Below are 21082 nucleotides of genomic sequence, written 5' to 3' on the forward strand. Positions count from 1 at the left end.
TTCATCACATCTGCATGACTACATGCTGCTGTGTGATTTATTTGTATTAAGCAGTAAAACAGGTGGAGCTGGTAAAGTGGTGAATGCATCTATTCCCAGTTCAGTTGAGCTGTTCATGATACAAAAATTTGATAAACACGTTAAATGTTTGCAGATCTTCATGTTCCAGCTGCTACGTGGTTTGTCCTACTGCCACAAAAGAAAGATCCTCCATAGAGACCTGAAGCCTCAGAACCTGCTCATCAACGACAAGGGCGAGCTCAAACTCGCTGATTTTGGTAGGAAGGACGCACCCGATAAGAAATGTGCTACTTGGCTATAAAACATGCTGATAAGCTTCATTTTATTTTACTGCTGCACTGAAGACTTCTACTCTGATCACTTACTTCCTGTATCCTAGCAACCAGGCTCCTTTCTTCTGAGATGTCTCAGTTCTCTGCTGGAATTAAGTTTATAAATCCAACAATGTCACATTTTTTTAATATGTAAAGGAAACACAGTGTTATCTGTCAGGATCTGATGAGGAGACAGTTTGGAGATGTTAATACTGACATAACAAGGTGAAAGCTTATTATAACAGAAAATTAAACTCTGTACTGTTCAGGTCTGGCCAGGGCCAAGTCCGTCCCCACCAAAACCTACTCCAACGAGGTGGTGACTCTTTGGTATCGACCTCCCGATGTGCTGCTGGGCTCCACAGAATACTCCACACCCATCGACATGTGGTGAGTAACACACTGGTTTTATTATCCAGGCCTAATGACGAGAAATCCGTTTTCTATCGTAAAACTCCTGCAGTGGAATTAAAACCAAGAGAGTAGAAATTATGCCTTACCAGTCCCATCCATTCATTCCCAGTCCCATCTATTCGTTCCCAGTCCCATCCATCCATTCCCAGTCCCATCCATTCCCAGTCCCGTCCATTCCCAGTCCCATCCATCCATTCCCTGTCCCATCCATTCATTCCCAGTCCCATTCATCCATTCCCAGTCCCGTCCATTCCCAGTCCCATCTGTTCCCAGTCCCTCCATTCTCAGTCCTGTCCATTCTCAGTCCCGTCCATTCCCAGTCCCGTCCATTCTCAGGCCTATCCATCCATTGTCAATCCCGTCTATTCCCAGGCACATCCATTCCTAGTCCTGTCTATTCCCAGTGCCGTCTGTAGCATCCCAACCAGAATGTCACTCTCCAGAAATGACTGATGGCCCATGATGACGGTTTACACATTTATTATTCATACAAGGCAAAGTCACAGGCACACCATAAGAGCTGAAAGCAAATAAAAATACAGTTACAGCTCACATACATTCCATATAACCACACTTTTACTGGCAATAACCCGTACATTATTAGCTAGCGTTAGCTATTTGGCTAGCGCAACACGCTAAATCATTGTATTTCAATACAATGAAATACAATAAACTCCAAAATTCTGATTTGTAACAAACATACCTCTGCACCTTCCAGCCGAGTGCTATAAAACAAACCGAACAAGTTCCTTAAATTTCCTTAACACGAACAAACTGCATCATAGCATTCCCGTTTTGACTTCCCCTTCTATTCTTTCACCGCTAGCGTATATCTTACGATCAAGCGGAAGTTGCGAGGTGCCGTGGGACTGCATCCTCGTCTCCAAAATAAAAGCATTTAAAACAATGACTCCACATTCATAAACAATGTAAAAAACAAAGGCACCATATTGTAAGTTGTTGTTCTTAAACAAAAGAAACATGGGTCATTTACACTCCCACCAAATCATTAGTGCTTCAACAAAATAATAAGGTAGGCATACATAAACACAAATGATTTCTCAACCTAAATGACCTTAAACATGGTCTTAATGGAGTGTTCAAACATCTCAAACAAATAACACATCTCAAAGGATGTAAGGGTGCATAACAGTAACTTTCTAGTCGCTATTAAGCAACAAGACCAGTTTCTAAACTGGTCGTTCAAGCACTGACTGTTTGGTGAGACGTTCACCTTTCTTGCCCAGTTTTTTGTCACCAAGACGTATCTTAATTCTCCTAACCAAACCATCTCTGTCCACAGTGGTTTCTAAGACTCTACCCAACCTCCATTCATTTCTAGGCAGATCATCATCTTTCATCAACACTATATCCCCTATCTGGAGGTTCCTCTTTGGGTTGAGCCAGCAGTATCTGGTGGCAATGTTAGTTACATACTCTTTTCTCCAGAACTGCTCAGCCAAGTATTGTACATATCTCCACCTTTTCTTAGCGTACATATCTTCTCTGACAAACTTGCCGGGGGGAGGTAGAGCTGGAGTGGATTTCATAGTGAGCAGGTGGTTAGGAGTAAGTGGCTCAAGACTATTGGGATCGTTCAGGTTGTCAATAGTGAGCGGGCGACTATTAATTATTTTCATTGCTTCATAGAAGAAAGCTCAGAGAAAAGCATTGTCTAGACTCCCAGAGACAAGTGAGAGAGTGGAGCTAAGTATGCTCCTAACAGTCCTGATCTGACGTTCCCAGACTCCACCAACATGGCTTGAAGCAGGAGCATTAAAGATGAAGTCACACTGATGCTCAGAGAGGAAGGTAGCTAGTCTGTCGCTGTCAATCTCCTTCAGAGCTTCCTTCAGTTCATTTTTTGCTCCCAAGAAGTTACTTCCTTGATCTGACCTGAGCTGACGCACTGCACCACGTATAGCAATGAAGCAGCGCAGTCCATTTACGGAGGAATCCGTGGACATGTCCTCTAGCATCTCGATATGAATGGCTCTAGATGAAAAGCATGTGAACAGAAGGCCGTATCTTTTGCGCACACTGTTTAGTGATAAAGGGCCCGAAGCAGTCCATACCACAGAATGTAAAGGGTGGAGAAGGATCCACACGCTCTGAAGGGAGATTGGCCATTTTTTGCTCTTCTTTGTGTCCTCTAAGTTTTCTACAAATAACACATTGGCGAAGATGAGATGCTACAGCCCGACCAATCCCTAAGATCCAGTAGCCCTTTGATCTGATTTCATTTGTGGTCATTCCTTTGCCTTGATGTTTCACCTTTTCATGACAGTGTGCAATTATCTTTGTGATATGGTGTTTCTTTGGTACGACTGCAGGATGTTTAACAGAATAAGGAAGATCTGACTCTCGTAGCCTTCCTCCCACCTTAATTACACCATCTTTGTCCAGAAAAGCATTGAGGGGGTGCAGCTTGTTATGAGGTGGCAGACAAGAGCCTTTTTTCAGTAACTTCAGCTCTTCTGGATATTGCTGTCTCTGTAAGTCTTTGATGATGACACATTCTGCATTCTCTCGCTCCATTACTGTGGAGAGGCAATCTGATTTGTCCTTGTTAATCTGTCGAAGGATCCGTGCCACTGCTCGAACTGCTCGAGAGCAGGATGAGAACAACGACAGTCGATCTACCAGAGAGTCTTGCTCTGCTGCTTCTGTGTTAAACGTTTGAGACCCCTTTATTTCAGGATCTCCCACTGGTAGCTCTGGCGACACCTCTTGTGGAAGGAGAAGTTCCCTGTCCCATAAAAAATTTTGGCCCATTGAACCAATCCGAAGACATCAGCTCACCAATAGTCAAGCCTCTGGATGCATAATCCGCCGGGTTTTGATCAGTGGGAACATATCTCCATTGCTGGTTGATTGTACTGAGGTGTATCTTCTGGATCCGGTTAGCCACAAATGTGTGGAATCGCCTAGCTTCATTGCTGATGTACCCTAAAACAACCTTAGAGTCAGTCCAGAAGTGCTCTTCGATGTCAGCATATCCAAGTTCCTCTTTTAGCACGTTGCTGGTTTTCACAGAGACAACTGCGGCCGTTAGCTCTAACCTTGGGATTGTGGTGACCTTTGTTGGAGCAACACGCGATTTCGCCATAACTAGGGCGCAGTGAATTTGTCCCTCTTCATTCCTCATTCTCATATATGAGCACTGTCCATAGCCACTAGTGCTAGCATCCAAGAAGTGATGTAGTTCTCGTTTTGTTACTCTTCCAAAGTTTGCAGGTGCGTAACTCCCCCTTTGGATGTTTATCCTTTCCAAGTTGGCAAGATCCCTTTTCCAACTCTCCCACCGTGGATAAAGTTCCTTAGTCAGGGGCTCGTCCCAACCAGCTCCACATTTGCACATTTCCTGCAGCACTCCCTTTCCAATGAGCAAGAATGGGGCTATCAGCCCTAACAGGTCGTATAATGATGCTACCGTCGACAAGATGCCACGGCGCGTTGCAGGTTGGTCCTTAAGATTGATGTTGAACTTCAAGCAGTCTGACTTAATGTGCCATTGAATACCCAATGCTCTTTCTGAAGGTAGGTCATCAAGAGTAAGGTTGAGATCCTTAATTTCTGCTGCATGCTCAGATGATGGTATGCTTTGCAAAACAACTCTGTCATTGGACACAAATTTGTGCAGCCGAAGGCCACCTTTTGCACAAAGTTCTCTGGCTTTTTGAGCAAGCTGGATAGCCTGTTCCGTGCTGTCTGTGCTTGCAACTCCGTCATCGCCATAGAAGTCTCCCATTACGAACTGTGAGCCAAGCGGGTATAAGTCTCTGTTCTCCATGGCCAGATGCTTCAAGCCGTAGTTGGCACACCCCGGCGATGAAGCGGCGCCGAAGATATGTACTCTCATGTGGTACTCTTGAGGCTGCGCACTGAGATCTCCCTTTTTCCACCATAGAAAGCGCAGATAGTCTTGGTCCATCTCACTCACATGAAATTGATGAAACATCCTTTCTATATCGCACATTAGCGCAATTGAGTGCAGCTGAAAACGAAGGAGGACACCATTTAGATTGTTCATTAAGTCAGGTCCCGTAAGAAGATGGTCGTTCAGACTGGTTCCTCCGTATTTGGCGGCACAGTCAAAAACCACACTCAATTTGTCAGGCTTCTTTGGATGGTAGATGCCATGATGCGGTATGTCCCATTTTTCTCCATCTTTCCCATCATCATGAACTTCTTCTGCTTCACCCTTTTGTATAAGTTCTTCCATAAACATGACATACCTTTCCTTGTACTTTTCATCTTTTAACAGCTTTTTCTTGAGATGGCTGAGACGTACAATTGCGAGCTGTTTGTTGTCAGGTAGGTTGGGTCTCACCTTAAAGGGTAAGGGCATTTCGTAGTGACCTTGGCTGTTTTTCTTGATGCCCTTTTTTAGTTTGTCCAGGAACAGGAGGTCCTCTTGTGACACTGTTTTTGCATCTTCCTTGGCATCCTTGAAATCGGATTCAAGAACGCGAATGGCATCTGCTGGGGTGACTGGAGGTAGCTCCCTAACAGCGACTCGGAAACACTGTTTTGCCACTCTTGAGGTATTAAGGCATGTTGAAGAGCATCCCACAATGCTCCATCCCAAGTCAGTTCGAACAGCATAAGGTTCATCATAATCACCTGTTATTACTTGTCTTGGGGCCATTGCTCTTGAACAGTTATACCCTATCAAAAGACCAACTTCGCATTCTTTCGGTGGTGGAATCTCCTCAACAACTGTGGAGAGATGATCCCATTTTTTAGCTGTTTCGTTAGTCTGTATGTGGGTGCGGTTCACCGGTATATAATCCTTAGTATAGACAGGAGGAAGATCAATGTGGAGGGAGGAGCTGTAACCTCGTACGCGAAGCCCAGAGACTCTTTCACTTTTTATGACCATGTCACTTCCAACCATTGTAGTTAACCTCAGTTTAACTGGACAAGAGTCTGCCTTTAGGAAGTGGCTCACTTCATGGTCGATGAACATGGTGTCACTCTGTGTGTCCAGCAGGGCGTAGACAAGTTTTTCTGTTCCTGGGTTGCTCTTTGATGACACCCACACCCGCACAATCATGGAAGTGTTAGAAGGTCCATCTCCAGCAGCAGAAACTGACATTGCAGTTGCGGCAGCATCTGTTCCATTTGCTCTGTCTAGCGAGGGACATTCCTGAGCTTTGGCCCTTTCCTTATTCATATAGTTGTCATCATGCAGACACGTGGGATGTCTACCTTTGCATGTGTCGCAGGAATGTCTGTGGCGGCAGTCCTTTGCACTATGACCAGGTTTAGTGCAGCCATAGCAAAGCTTGTTTTTTCTTACATAATCTCGTCGCTCCTCCAGTGTGTTAGCCATAAACTTGGGACAGTTATGCAGCTTATGTAGACTGTCTTGGCAGAATGCACAGAGGGGATTCACTTTTCCTTTAATTGGCCTTTGTTTGTCACTGTTGACTTCACTTTGAGTACTGAATGTGCTTGCCTTGTTCCTTTTGGGGTTCCTATTACTTTCTTTTGATGAGCTGGGTTCAGAGGTATGAAGAGCATAAAATGAGGTAATCGGATTGCATGCAATCTCTGCCTCCATTGCCATGAATGTGGCAAAATCCTTAAAGCTGGGGAACTCTTGACCTTTGTTCAGTGCTTCCGTAGCCTTTCAGTTCCAATGTGATGCTACCCAATCTGGCAGCTTTTGGACCAGCTTTCTATTTTCCTCACAGTCGATAAGTATCTCGAGACCCTTCACATGCAACATTGCATCTTGACAAGCATTCAAAAAGTCTGAAAAGTCTCTAAGTCCCATGGCATCCTTTGGTTGGATTTTTGGCCAATCCGCGAGCCTCTCTCTAAATGCTCTCTGTATGACGAAGGCCTGGCCATATCTGTGATCCAGTTTGTTCCACGCATCTTTGTAGGCCTCATCATCATTTCTATAGAAAGTGCCTTCCAGCGTCTTACAAGCAGGGCCCCCTACATACTTTCTCAAGTAATAAAGCTTATCAGCTGAGGATATGGCTCTTGTTTCAATGAATGACTTAAATGAGGCTTTCCACTCAAGGAACAGCATAGGATTGCCATTAAATACCGACAGCTCTGGCACTGGAAGTCTATTAAGAGCCATACTATCTTGGAAAGCTTGGGCTAAGGCTGACACATTAGACTCAGGTGATAGTACTAAAACATTGGGGAATTGCCTCCTTGTAGCTGGGGAGGCCTGGTGGCCTTCTTCTGTACTGTTAGAAGACGAGGAACTTACTTCATGTGCTGCCTCTAAGCTGTAAACTTGCAGCCTAGCTCTAGCTGCTTTAACATCTTTCTCTGCTTGTAAGCGTTCAAGTTCCAGCTTCTCTGCTTCAAGCTGCTTTCTTTGTTGTTCTTCTAAATGCTGTATTTTCTCTTTTTGTTTCTTTTCTTTCAACACTTCGTACTCAGCCTCTTTTGCTGCCAAGTCTGCTGCAGCATCTACACGTTTGTTCATCAGGGTGCTGTTGTGTCGACTAGAGATCGATCTATGACTTATCCTTGAAACAGTGGATCCATAAATAGAGCGAGCATAGCTCCTTTTAAGTAGCTCCTTGAGAGTATGTTGTGCATACTCTGCGTCGAAGTCCCCGTCTATGCCTGTTAGCCGCTCATAGGCAATCTTCTTGATATCTGTCGTGACTGCCTGACATGCGTCGACACGCCGTCTTAATTCAGTTGACATTGGAATGTGATCTCTCATTTCAAGGTAGATGTTCATTACTGTCTCTTTCTCCTTTTCCAGAGTTTCAACAAGAAATAACAGCTCACCTTCACTGAGGTCCGTTTCTGTGCATCTTCTTTTAACAGTTCAAGCATTTTGGGAGTTGGGTTTTTTGGCCGTGTTGAGCGCCGGAGAACCTCTTCTCTGTTCTCTAGAGGTTGTTTTTGGAAGCTGTCTTGAATTTCTTGTAGTTGACTTTGGAGACTATTCAAAATTTCTTCTTTGGTTTCAATTTCTTTCTCTATTTTTTCAGTTTCACAAGTCTCTTTTGTTTCTGTAAGGGCATCCTTAAGCTTTTGTATCTCATGTTGTAAAGTAGTTATCTGATTTTCTATCTTTGCTTGTGAAAGAAGGTTACCCTTATCTGACATTTTTAATTCTGGTTTAACAACTCAGATGAAATAAATAGTTTGTTCCTATTGACTTGTACATATGGAACGATCAGTACAGCAGCAACAAAATTTCCTATTAAACCAGTGTCGTTTTTTTGTATATGTATATATGTAGAAAAAGGATGACTGTTACCAAAATTCAATAAATGATCAAAAATATTAACAGTGGAAACAGAGCCACATGGTAAGAATTCAACACCAAATCCAGAAATTCAGTTTACAAAGTGTCCGTGATGTAGTTGCTGATGTCTATTTCTTCTTTCTATCCCTTTTTTTTTTTTTCGGTTTAACGATAAGCAATAAAGTTCTTGATGATAGTGGCTTGTTCTTTATATGATAATCAGTTATTTTGTACCTTTGAATGATGCTCACTGTTCCCTTTGCAATTGTTCAGCGTGTCTGCTGACCTTCATTATCCATTCCTTCAGCAAGCTGCCTGCAAACCGTATTTCTCGTCTAGATGACACGAAGGATGGCACCGTGTTGCTGGATGAAGGGTCCGTGGCAGCAACTTGACGCTGTGATCCGTCATCATAGACACCTTTTTGAAGCAGCGTGGCCGCAGGATTGAAGAAGAGGGCTAGCTCTTACTGTAGCATCCCAACCAGAATGTCACTCTCCAGAAATGACTGATGGCCCATGATGACGGTTTACACATTTATTATTCATACAAGGCAAAGTCACAGGCACACCATAAGAGCTGAAAGCAAATAAAAATACAGTTACAGCTCACATACATTCCATATAACCACACTTTTACTGGCAATAACCCGTACATTATTAGCTAGCGTTAGCTATTTGGCTAGCTCAACACGCTAAATCACACACACAATACAATGAAATACAATAAACTCCAAAATTCTGATTTGTAACAAACATACCTCTGCACCTTCCAGCCGGGTGCTATAAAACAAACCGAACAAGTTCCTTAAATTTCCTTAACATGAACAAACTGCATCATAGCATTCCCGTTTTGACTTCCCCTTCTATTCTTTCACCGCTAGCGTATATCTTACGATCAAGCGGAAGTTGCGAGGTGCCGTGGGACTGCATCCTCGTCTTCAAAATAAAAGCATTTAAAATAATGACTCCACATTCATAAACAATGTAAAAAACAAAGGCACCATATTGTAAGTTGTTGCTCTTAAACAAAAGAAACATGAGTCATTTACACCTTCCAGTCCCATCCATTCCCAGTCCCATCCATTCCCAGTCCCTCCAGGCCAGTGTGTGGCAACTTCATGAGGTGGCGAGGATTTCTTTGAAGTGTGTTTCCATACTCATTCAGTACGTTATAGGACCTTGGTGCTGCTTCTAGCGGTTGGCTCTCCTGTGGTAGTTTCTGCTCTGGCTTTGGTGTTTTGCTGGGTGTGCATCTCTCTTTTGAAGCAGATGTTTAGCCGCAGGCAGTTGTGTTCTCAGTTTTCTGTTCATAAGTTCTGTTCACACTCCAGAGGTGATGCTCTGTAATGTAGCAGGGTCAGACTGGGGTCCCATCCCACTTCTGCTGCTTTCTTTCTTTCTTTTCACAATCTGCACAGCGTTTTCAGCCAAGCAATTAGACTGTGGGAGCAGTAGGCTGGAGTCCCTACGTCTCTGCAAAGTCTATGAACTGTGGGATGTTGGCACATCACTACAGTACCAGGTACTCCATGTCTGGCAAAGATAGCTTTGGGTTGTTTATGCCCTCTTTTTTATTGTTGTCAGACAGCAGGGCAACCTCTGGATAGTCTTTCCCAGCTAAGTGGAATAAATCCACTCCTACTTTCCTCCACGGTTCCCCAGGCTTGCTGTGAGCCAACAAGGGCTCTTTTGGCTGCTGATACCTGTGATGTTAACAAGTTTAAAAATGTTGCACCAGCAGCTCAAAGTCTGTTCATGTGTGGCCAGTACATTAATGCTCCAGCAGGTCATTTGCATTTCTCTGTGCTTAAATGTCCTTCATGTACCATATTAGCTATTTCTGGGTGCATAGAGGTGGGTATAACAATGTTTACCTGTCAAGAGACAGGTTCATATGACTGACAGTTCATATTTAAAGCTCTGATGTGGTTTGGTCAGTCTCTGGTCACCAGGCAAGTGGATTCTCTCCATCACAACTTGCAGCTCATGGTCATTTTCTGATGTGTCAGCAATCTGCCTACACGTTTCCTGAGACACAAGCAAGTCTTGTTGTACACAGTCCACTTAAATCTGTAAATCATTCTCTCTGCTGCTCATGCCTGTGTCTCAGGGTGCTAGCATGTAAGTTATTGAGTCTGGTTTTAATTCCCTCTGATGTGGGAATTCAGCTCTTTCCCCAGTCCTTCTTTTAGTGCTACTGGCACTTTTCTTACTGGATGGTATCACTAGGACTGCGTTGTCTTTCAACTGGATCCTGTACTGGGATGGTAGGCGTCCACTACCCTGGAATACATCTTTGTACTCTTAAAATCTCAGATGTGGATCCCACATTTTTGTCTACAAGCTTACCAGCTTCACCACTAGGTGTCACTAGTGCACTATCAAATATGTATTGTTTTTTATAAACCCCAGCTTCTCGCTTGGTGTCAGGCCCAGTACAGGCTGTCTATCCTCCACTAGGACAAAAAGTACACTACAGGACTATCCTTCTGATAAAACGGCTTTAAAGACACCCGTAGTTGGTATTGGCTGATTGTTGAACACCCTTGGGTTTAATTTCTTAGGTCTGACTTTGGGCTTTGGATGAAATTTCATGAAGTATCCTCTTTGTATGTTTTTGTACTGCATCAACAGCTGCTCATCAAAGGGTTTCCACTACAGATTTGTCCTCTCAGATGCTGATGGCCCTTTCCAGAGTCAGATCAGCTTCTTTTAAAAAAAGTAGCCTCACTCTCTTGTCATGCACCCCCACGACTATCTGGACTCTGATCATGGATTCACACAGTGTGCTGCAGATCTGCTACATACTGCTCTATTGGCTCACTTGCTTTTTGTATTCTGTTCTTAAAAACATACTGTTTGTATGTTTTTCCTCGGTGTGCAGTAGTCCTCAAACTTGCTCAACACGGCAGGAAATTTGTCTTTTTTCATGTAGCGTATTGTATATGTCTAGTGCTTCTCAACCCGCATCCAGTCTGATTGTGTAATGTCAATAATACCTGCATAATGCTTATAATTAATCACATTTGGATTTACTAAGCGAATTTAGGCATAGTGTTCTGTTTCTGTAAGCATCACGTGGATCCAGCAAACACAACAACCGTTAGAATAGACAGTATCACATGAGCTCTGTAAAGATAATTAATGATTAACCACAGGAAACACTTCATAAGTTAAGGTTAGCCTCAGGGGAGGTTTCACAGGTGAACTCAGCAATGTTCTTTGTTTTAAACATATAGAAGGCCACTGGTACGCATGGTCGGTGGGATTTCTCTAAAATTGGCCAGAGACCTAGATCTGTTTAAGATGTCACTTTTTGTAATAAACCTTTTTCTACTAAACATCAAGCTGGCGACCAGAGATCTTTTTACCTCCAACTAATTCACGTCACACCATCACCTGCTTCAAGTAGTTCACATCACTTGCTAACAAATAAAGCTCAAATCACAACCTGAAGATCTTCCAGTTCTTGTGGACATTTCCTGACAGCTTGAGTTCTTCTGGAGGATAAATTAATTCATCAGAAGACTCATGGTTGAGCCTTTTTATTTGTCATGTCCATGATAATGTAACACTTCCACAGCATTTGCAAACGGCATTATTTATAAACTGGCTGTATCAATACAATAAGGTATTAAATTATGAGCTAATTAGCAGAGATGGGGACTCTAGTCACACTTACATAAACAGTGACTTCAGACTCGACCTGGACTCCCAGTTTGAGATTAGAGAACCATCTTTTATTTTTAATGTCTTCTTTCTAACCCCGTTGCCTGGATTTAATTTCCTCGGACGCAACACTGGCGACATCAAACAGCGACATCAGTAAAACGTCAACCCGGTGAGCACACCTGCTGCTGCTCCACTTTTTATTCAACTTTTAGGTATAAGAACTTCATTAAAAGGAAAAAGAAAATTATCAGAAAACTGCAACATCTGTGAAAAAAAACCCCAGGACTCAAGATCCACCACATCCACCCTGATCCACTTTAAACACACCTGGAGCGGGTAGTCGCTGTGATATGAAGCTAATGTTAGCATCTATGTTAGCATCGTTAACAATGAGCTTAGCACCACAGTGCTGTAAACGTTAGCTTGTTTTGTTCTAAAATACTGTTAACTCCAGACCCACTGGAAACAACTGGTTTTACTGGGTTTGGTTCCAGCTGCTGCTGCTTTAGTATTGTTAGAAGTTTGGGATCTAAATACAATAAAATATTGTGAAGTTTGTTTTAATTTTGAAACATTTTACCTGAATATTGTCTGTCTTCATCTCACATTAAGTCATTTCAGTCTATGAGTTATATGATTATAATTACAAAAACATAAGCATTAATTATTATAATATAAGTTTATGAGCATGCTCTACATTCAGTAAAAATGTAAAGACTACAGTATGTAAACTACATTAAAAGGTCCAGATTTATTTGGGTTCAGGATAAAGAATTTTAATTTAATTTCAAATTTTAGGAGCATATTTATGAATCTGAATACATTTTCAACCACAGGTTTTCTAAATTCAGTAAGGGAAATAAATTTTTACAGTGGAAAAAGACCAGTTTAAGCTGATCAGTGATCTTATAAAGTGAAGTAAAGTATTAGATGCAGGGGAAGGATGGCTTTTAAAATAATTGGAAATAACAATGTGGTGATCTTAGCAGAACAGATTACTCATTACAGCTATAAGTGACTTGACTTGGATTTGCAACAATGACTCATAAACATTTGTTATTTAGCCCCCATAATAATCCAACTATCAGAGAATTAGAGGGAATAAATACATTTAAACTCATATTTCTTAAAATGATCTGAAAAGTACCGACCCCAGCAACCTACGGCCCTATCTCAGTTTCCTGAACTATGACCACGTGGCATCATTGTAAACTAAATGAAGTCTCTGTAGACCAGCCTTTGTGTAATTTGACCACTAGTGTGCAGCAAAGAGAGGTGGACAACATTACCTGAGCAAAGCATCTTCCTCTGTGCATGCACTAAACTTCACTTCCAGATACATTGTGCGACATTGGCTATAAATGTTCTCATCAGTCATTAAGTAATAAAAAATCCAAGATATTTAACCTGATTACAGATCGTTGGATCACTCTCAGACCACCTCACTCCACAACATTATCTGCATACATAATATGGTTTACCAACAAATTACCAACCATGCACCTAGTTTGAGCAGCCTTCAACAGAACGGGGGGAAAATCCTCCCCTTTCCTGCCACCTTTGCTAACTTCTAGATAGAATACAGATAGCATTTTTTCTTGTTTGTGGACATTTTCAGGTGTTTACCTGCAAATTATGTCGAGCTGACACAGCCTTTCAACTTACAGAGTAACTGGTCACTGTTGATCTGTGTGTTATTTCTACAAAGTTCTGTTAGTAATAAATTCTGCTTTCTACTTCTGGTCGGCCTTTATGCTGCTATATCTATTCATACATTTCATTTTCAGATTTTAGTCTCACAATCTGACAGCTGAGGCTGGAAACATCATATCTGATGCTGACTGGGTTTAAATGGGTTCAGGTTCTACAGTATTTCTACATTTAATAAAAAAAAAAAAAAAACAGGTGGAGCAAAAGTATTAAACAGTAGCTTGAAGTTTTAATGGTTCATGTCAGAAATTTGCCTGGTGCCCTCAAACACAGAAGATCTCTAACATCCCTTACAGATCAGGGACTTGGTGAATCCTTTCCAGCAGTTTAAGGAGTTCCTAGATCTCCATGAATCACTGTTATCTATGTAAACCTTCCAGGTTGTTTGGAGACAGATGAGTCACAGAGCACACAGAGAGGAATAATTCATGGGTGGTTACCTTCCTTTATGTATTTTTGCACATTAGCAGTTGAACTGAGAACACCCCACAGACTTGGGTAAACCACAGAGGATCAAACGTAGCTCTCTAGCAACATAACAGCCTTTTATGAGCTCCTCTGGCTTCATATCCAACATCAGACCACAGGGTTCCTCTCAAAAAGACGATTCTCCTCCACCCACACTATCCTGGTCTGGACTTAAAGTCAGAAGCCTCTGTAATATTTATCATTGCTGAATTCACCCCAAATTATGTTTTATGGCTGTTTGTTTACTCCTCCTCCTGTCTTCCTTTCTTTTCTTCTAGGGGTGGTGGCTGTATCTTGTATGAGATGGCAACAGGTCGTCCGATGTTTCCCGGTGCCACCGTGAAGGAGGAGCTACATCTAATTTTTAGGCTCATGGGTAAAAGTGACACTAAAACGTGCAATGACAAATAAACCTTTGGAAGGATCTGCATCCCATTCAAACTCACAAAGATTTAAAGGGGACATGTAAAAAAGTTTTTTTATTATTATTTTGTGATCGAGTGCATGTATTTGACTATTTAAAAATGTTAAAATACCACAACCCTGAGAGTATTTTTGGAACCCCTAGGTCTGAAAATGTCATTTTTAACTAGAACCTGAAGGTGAGCTTTGCATGCAAACTGCTCTGTTTTCAGCTGGACTGAGCAGCATCCATCACTGACTCCCAGCCTCAGAGGATATAATAACCCAGTGGATAGACTTTGTTTTCGAGCAATTTTTCAGCTATGGTTAGCTAACATTTGTCAGTGTGTCAACCACTTTTCATCTGACAGTTTTATTTATCAATGCCAGGTCAAAACAACTCAAGATTGTTTTTGTCCATAAAAAAACAATTTAAATTTAACACTTAAGTTTGAGACTCTTAGCATTAGCCACTTGGCCATTAGCAAAATTAGCATGTTAGCATGCTAACTTATAACATGCAGCCTGTTTGTCCATCACTGGTAGAACTTATACTTTGCTACTAAAACCTGGTTGTTCTTGTCCCCATTTTGCCTCTTCCCAACCAAAGACGGCAAACGCCCGAATATCATGAATCTTTTAAAATCTTACTGTACACTTATCATTTGGTCTGAGGTTATGAGCAGATTTGTCCCAATAATATATTAAATATTAAACATGTTCAATATTTATGACCCGATACCTTCATATGTGTGAGAGAAAGCTGACGACTCCTGAATTGTGACTGTCTGGATGATGACATGAGCCAGAATGTATAGCCAATCAGAGAGTGAGCTGGCTTGGGAACAAGGGAGGATATAAAGTCTGTGTTCACGCTAGAGTGCCTCTAGACAGAGAGTGGCGCCATCTCCATTCACTGCAATGGTTCAGTTTTTTCACAGCAATGGCGGCGTATGGAGCCCCTCAAAAGTTCCCGGAAGTTAGCAAAAGCTAAGCGACGGTCAATGTATTTCAATGGAGCAGATTGTCGGAGCTACACTTCTTCAAGGTAAGATGTTTTAATAGTCATATTTCCATATCAGTTGTGCATCAAAATCAACTTGACAGGAGTAATTAAATATGTTGATGGATTGTCACCGTCTAGATTAATATATTTAGAGATTATAAACCGATAAAAGTTTATGCTAGCACACTGATAGCAACAGATGCCACAGGCTGATGAATGTAAATTCTGTTCGTCAATATAAATTGATCCAACGCCGTTTATAGCGAGGTCAATGTGTAGGGAGAGCGATTGTAGTTACATTTTTATTTAATTTTAATGTATTTATAAGGCTGTGGAATTGTGGACAAAGATATGAAAATGAATACACAGTATTAGATAGCACAATACTCTTAGTATATATGTTTACAATCTTTGCAACTATAAACCTAACCTGTTTAAATGTAACAAACATGTTAACCTTAAGAACTTAACAAAATACAAATACAAAATAAGTGGCTGGTTTGTACTTGAGTGCATTTGCCTGCACTAGACAGCACTCGGCACTCTCCCAGTGTGCAGGATGAGAGCAGAGAGATGCTTAAGGGAAGTATATCACTCTTCCTCGTGCAGCATTGTCCTGAATAACTTTCAGGCAGTTCTGGGGTTGCCTGACGTTAACTGGGATACTGTTCTTCTTCACCTTCCTGGTTTGGCCACTTTTAAGTGTTGTTTCCTGTCTTTTATTTCTACATTCTGCAACCTCAACCATATAAAATCTCCCTGTGATGTGTTCTCTGTGTTTAATTTAAAAATATTAAACTTCCCAATGATGTGGTCTTTGAAAATGTGTAAATGCATTGTTTTAATATGATTACCTCACATATTTTTTTGTTTCACAGTCCCTGATGGTGGTCAAATGTATCCTGCTGACTTTGGCCATCCATATTTTCCTTCTGTCCCTGTCTTTGGGGAAGCCATACATACGCACCGCCTTTCTCTGAGCGATTGGAGCATCCCCATGCAGCACAGCATACCATGGTTAAGACTGTATTCAAGGACAGCAGAGAAAGAAATGGCTAGACATGCTGATCTAGTCGAGTTTTATGCTATTGTAAAGGAATTCTTTTAGGTATTAAATGCATTTGGAAAACAAAGGGTGTTTGTCTGATTTATTATGTAAATGTAGGGAGTAAGTCTTGGGATAGTTAACAAATAGTGATAGAAAGCCATGTATTTTCCATGAATTGAAATCAAAATTTTATTTATTTGCCATGGATTTTTCTGTAAGAACACATTATATTGTGAATCCAGACTTGTGTAGTTATCAGTCTGCCTCAGTCAAAATAAGTCTTAAGACTTAAAAGCAATTCACACAAGTAGATACTAATAAGTAAGAATAGATAACCCATTTATTTGAAATGAATTGGGATCTAAATTTTATTTATTGGATATAGATTTCCTGTAAGAACAGTTATCATTATGCTGTGAGCCTAGATTTATTGTGTAGTCACTTGGTAAATCATTGTCGTCACCTGTTGGTAACAGAAAATATTACGATTTACATTGCTGTTGATGTCATACAGGTTTAGTAAACTTAACATAATTCATATCAATGAACACAACTATAAAAATATTGCAAAGCAAAACTTTCATTGATCATTATTTACCGATTATCGTAAGTTTTCTGATTATTTTGTATTGGCCGCCAAGCACTTCCTGGAACTTTTGGAGGCTACATGGACCAACGTGATCGGCAAGCGTTTTGAGCTTCCGGTGGCGCCCCTCTCTCTCTAGAGGCACTCTAGTTCACCGCCAACTCCCGTCTGTTATTTTTTCAGTTCTGGCTTTTTCTGTTAACAATAGTTCCAAGACCCACCATCCATTCCCCCGTCTTATATCTCCTCTTCCATGCTGGGTGTTGTCTTTTCTGATTGTTCTTTGTTTTTCCTTCTTCTTTTGCCGATTGTTGCTATGGTTCTTCTTCTACATTTGTGTTAGATCACATTTGGTCACGTGAGATGTCCGGCTCGGAGGACTAGATTGTAGATAAGTTGCAGGACAGCATCGTTATGTGAGTTGTTCTGTGATTAGATTATCGGAGCACACCACACACAGTACGATCAAAACTGTTTAATCCTGATTTTTTATCCTCACGTGTGAGGTCTCGAACCGACAAAACATTTCATAAGATTAAAAAATCCATGTGTGTACCAGGCTTAAAGTATACTTTTATCCACAAATCTATAAAATATTTGCCAAATATTTGTCTATAAATGGTGGTGTGTTTTAGTTTGATCTCAGTTGCTGTATGTGCTTAATGTGAGCACTAAGGCTAGCTAGCATGCTTTCATGCAGTATAGCATGGAATGAATAATGTAATTGTAAATCCAAATTTACTCTTATCTAATTTACTGTAATCCAAATTTACTCTAGCATGGTAACTCAAAGATGTACATCTAGTTTATAGAGATGACAATGCCTTGTTAGAGTAGGATGTGCCTGGTGCCCCTGAAACCAGCAGCTCTGAACAGGGCTCTATAAACAGGATTAAGAAGGGTGCTGTAATACTTTGTTCATACAGTATTTGACTAAGCTCATTAAAACCTCAGGAAACTGCATCAACTTGTTAAAACAAAGGGGTTCTAACATGTTATTTTTAAGGAACCATTGTGGTCTACATCAGAGCTAAAGCACAGCAGCGGCAGCATCATGATTGGGGACAAATTTACTGCTTTTGATTGTGATCAGCTCACCTTCTTAATGGGAAGAATAAATTTCTAAATTTTTCAAGACCTTTTGGGTGGGATGGCATAGTGACACAGCCAGCCAAGACCATAAACATTTAAGGGTAGGAGAGGAATGGTCCACATCTCCTTTAAGTGTCTTGTTTGGATCTGATTTAGAGAAGCTGAAACTACTGTAGAAGTTTCCACCAGTTGTTAAATTCAAAGGTTCAAATGTTTCTTCACCAGCTTTATGAATACATGATGACTGTGTTTTTAAATTATCATCCATTCCCAGGGCTTCTCTATAGTTACAGCTTTAATAAAGATCCGATCACCTGGACAAACCCAGGATAAAGGTCCACCTACTTTACTTTTTCCTCTGTAAACGTCAGTGTGTTATTATGATCCAGTTCTTTGACTTGCAGGCACTCCAACAGAGGAAACTTGGCCTGGTGTCAGCAGTAATGAGGAGTTTAGGTCCTACCTCTTTCCTCAATACAAACCTCAAGCTCTCATCAACCACGTTCCCCGGTTGGACACCGAGGGGATTGATCTCCAAACTGCTTTGCTGCTGGTATGAAGCAGAGATGATCCACAGATCTGAGACTGAACTCTGATTTCAGACATGTTTTAATCAGCTGTTTTTTGTTGTTATTGCAGTACGACACTCGCAGCAGAATCTCCTCTGAAGCAGCTCTACGACACCCGTACTTCCAGAGTCTGGGGGATAACATACATAATTTGGCAGACAGTAAGATCTATAACAACACACAGTTTATACAAATGCTGTAAGATCAATGTAGGTCCATTTAAGGTCCACAGTTCTTCCCATCTTTGTGGAAAGCAGAATAAATAACTGGAAATGTGCAAACATACACCTACTGTGGCAACAGACATATTTTTATCCTGCTAATAATTTTTCTACCTACAAAAAGTTTGTGAAAAATTGTTTCAGTCCTTAAAAACTTTAGAGAGCTGGTGGACTTTTTGACTGTTGACTCCAGTGAAAATCCATGTAAATGGTTCTATTAACTAATAATGGCCTGGTGTGTTTAAGACCTTATCTACTGTATTAACTACATCTAGTTAATGGCATTTTATGTTGTGGTATCTGTTATTAAAGATGTCTGTAGCTGCGTTCTGTCAGTGGAAAATATCTGCTGGGTCAAAAGAGCATAGCTATACAAATGACACTGAGGAAGCTTAATACTGTTTTGTAGTGTTTTGTACTTACTGTATTTACTCACCACCCAGGTTGGCACGGTGGTGTGGTGGGTAGGACCACAGCCTCACAGCAAGGTGGTCACTGGTTTGAGCCTTGGCTGGGGGGAGGTTTGCACCTGGGCAGTGGCCTTTCTGTGTGGAATTTACATTTTCTCCCTGTGTATGCGTAGGTTCTCTTGCTTCCTCCCACAATCCAAAGACATGCATGTTTAGGTTAATTGACCACTCTAAGTTCTCCCTCCATTACACCAGCAGCAGCCTGAAGTGTTGATCCAAGGCAGGGTGGATCCATGTTTTCATGATGTTTCCACCAGATCCACCAGATCCACCAGATCCGAATGTGGGGGAAAAAGAATTGTAGCCTCAGTTTTCTGTTCTTAGCTGACAGGAGGCACCTGTGGTCGTCTTCTGCTGCTGGAGCCCATTTGCTTCAAGGTTGGATGTGTTGTGTGTTCAGAGATGCTGTTCTACAGACCTTGGTTGGAGCCAGTGCTTATTTGACTTCCTGTTGTCTTTCTATCATCTCCAACCAGTCTGCCCATTCTCCTCTGACCTCTGGCATCCACCAGACATCCTGGTCCAGACAACTGCTGCCCACTGGATATTTTCTCTTCTTCAGACCATTCTCTGGAAACCCTAGAGATGGTTGTTTGTTGAAGATTTCAGTAAATACTCAGACCAACAATCATGCCACATTCAAAGTCTCTTAAACCCCCTTTCTTCCTCATTTTGATGTTCAGTTTGAATTCAGCAAGTCTTCATCACGTCTACATGACTACATGCTGCCGCATGATTGGCTGATCAGATATTTGTGTTAATAGGAAGTTGAACAGATGGACCTGATAAAATGGCCGGTGAGGGTTTGATATTTGGTATAGTTTGTAAACTCATTAAAGACGGAAGAAATCAGTGTTTCATTGCAGTGTTTTTATTTATTTATTTCTTTATACACCTGAAAATTCCCACACTGCCTGTTCTTTGTGGTTTAATGTGCAGCTGAGCTGCCATTTCTTTAAATTAGTTGAGCAGATATTGGCAGACTGGGGATTACTGAGGTCATTGAACATAATCTAATCGCTGCATATCAGCGCTACATCAACAAATCTCATCTTCTCAGCTGTATTAAGAAGGTGATTATATTATCCACTCTCCTCCACAGTCTGCAGGTGTGGCCCTGATGGTTCAACATGAACCCAAAATACTTTCCAACACTATTTACAATATTATACCTGTTTTTGCAATATATTTTGTCTAAAATCCTCAGATTTCCAGAGTTGCGACCCACTGAGTATCACATGGTGCTGTGCAGGAATCGTTATGCACAGGCTGAAACAAGTCAAAGTGTTTCCATATTAAAGTTAGTCACATGGTTGTGCCATCTTTCATCATCCTCTGTCTCCTCATTTCAGCTGCTTCAGTGTTTTCTCTCAGGGAGGTGCAGCTCCAGAAGGACCCAGGCCATCGCAGCTCAGTGTTCCAGCCTTTAGGTAAGGAAACAGGGTGTCTGTCTGTCTGGCTGGCTGGCTGGCTGGCTGGCTGGCTGGCTGGCTGGCTGTCATGGCTTGCAAAAATATTCATACCTCTTGACCTTTTACACATTTTGTCATGTTATGACCACAAACATGTATTTTATTGGAATTTTGTGTGAAAGACGAACACAAAGTGGCACACAATTGTGAAATATAAAGATGATTATACATGATTTAAATTTTTTTTTTTTTTCACAAATAAAAACTGAAAGGTGTGGAGTACAGGTATATTTAGCCCCCCTGAGTCAATACTTTGTGGAATCATCTTTTGCTGCAATTACAGCAGCAAGTCTTTTTGGGGGTGTTTCTACCAGCTTTGCACATCTAGAGATTGAAATGTTTGCCCATTCTTCTTTGCGAAACATCTCAAGCTCA

The 21082-nt window shown here is 41.3% G+C and overlaps 1 protein-coding gene across 2 annotated transcripts in view; it reads left to right on the top strand.

Annotated features, from left to right (window-relative positions):
- The window catches only part of cdk18 (cyclin dependent kinase 18), a 90946-nt gene that overhangs the window by 62584 nt on the left and 7280 nt on the right, over positions 1–21082 (top strand). For both annotated transcript variants that reach the window (XM_041978583.1, XM_041978590.1), the window contains exons 9-14: positions 155–278; positions 605–725; positions 14120–14217; positions 18380–18528; positions 18615–18705; positions 20588–20665. In XM_041978583.1, coding sequence (XP_041834517.1) covers positions 155–278; positions 605–725; positions 14120–14217; positions 18380–18528; positions 18615–18705; positions 20588–20665 — 661 coding nt within the window. The remainder of the gene's footprint in view (positions 1–154; positions 279–604; positions 726–14119; positions 14218–18379; positions 18529–18614; positions 18706–20587; positions 20666–21082) is intronic.

Source organism: Melanotaenia boesemani, chromosome 3 (assembly GCF_017639745.1).
Source record: "Melanotaenia boesemani isolate fMelBoe1 chromosome 3, fMelBoe1.pri, whole genome shotgun sequence".
Taxonomy (NCBI): domain Eukaryota; kingdom Metazoa; phylum Chordata; class Actinopteri; order Atheriniformes; family Melanotaeniidae; genus Melanotaenia; species Melanotaenia boesemani.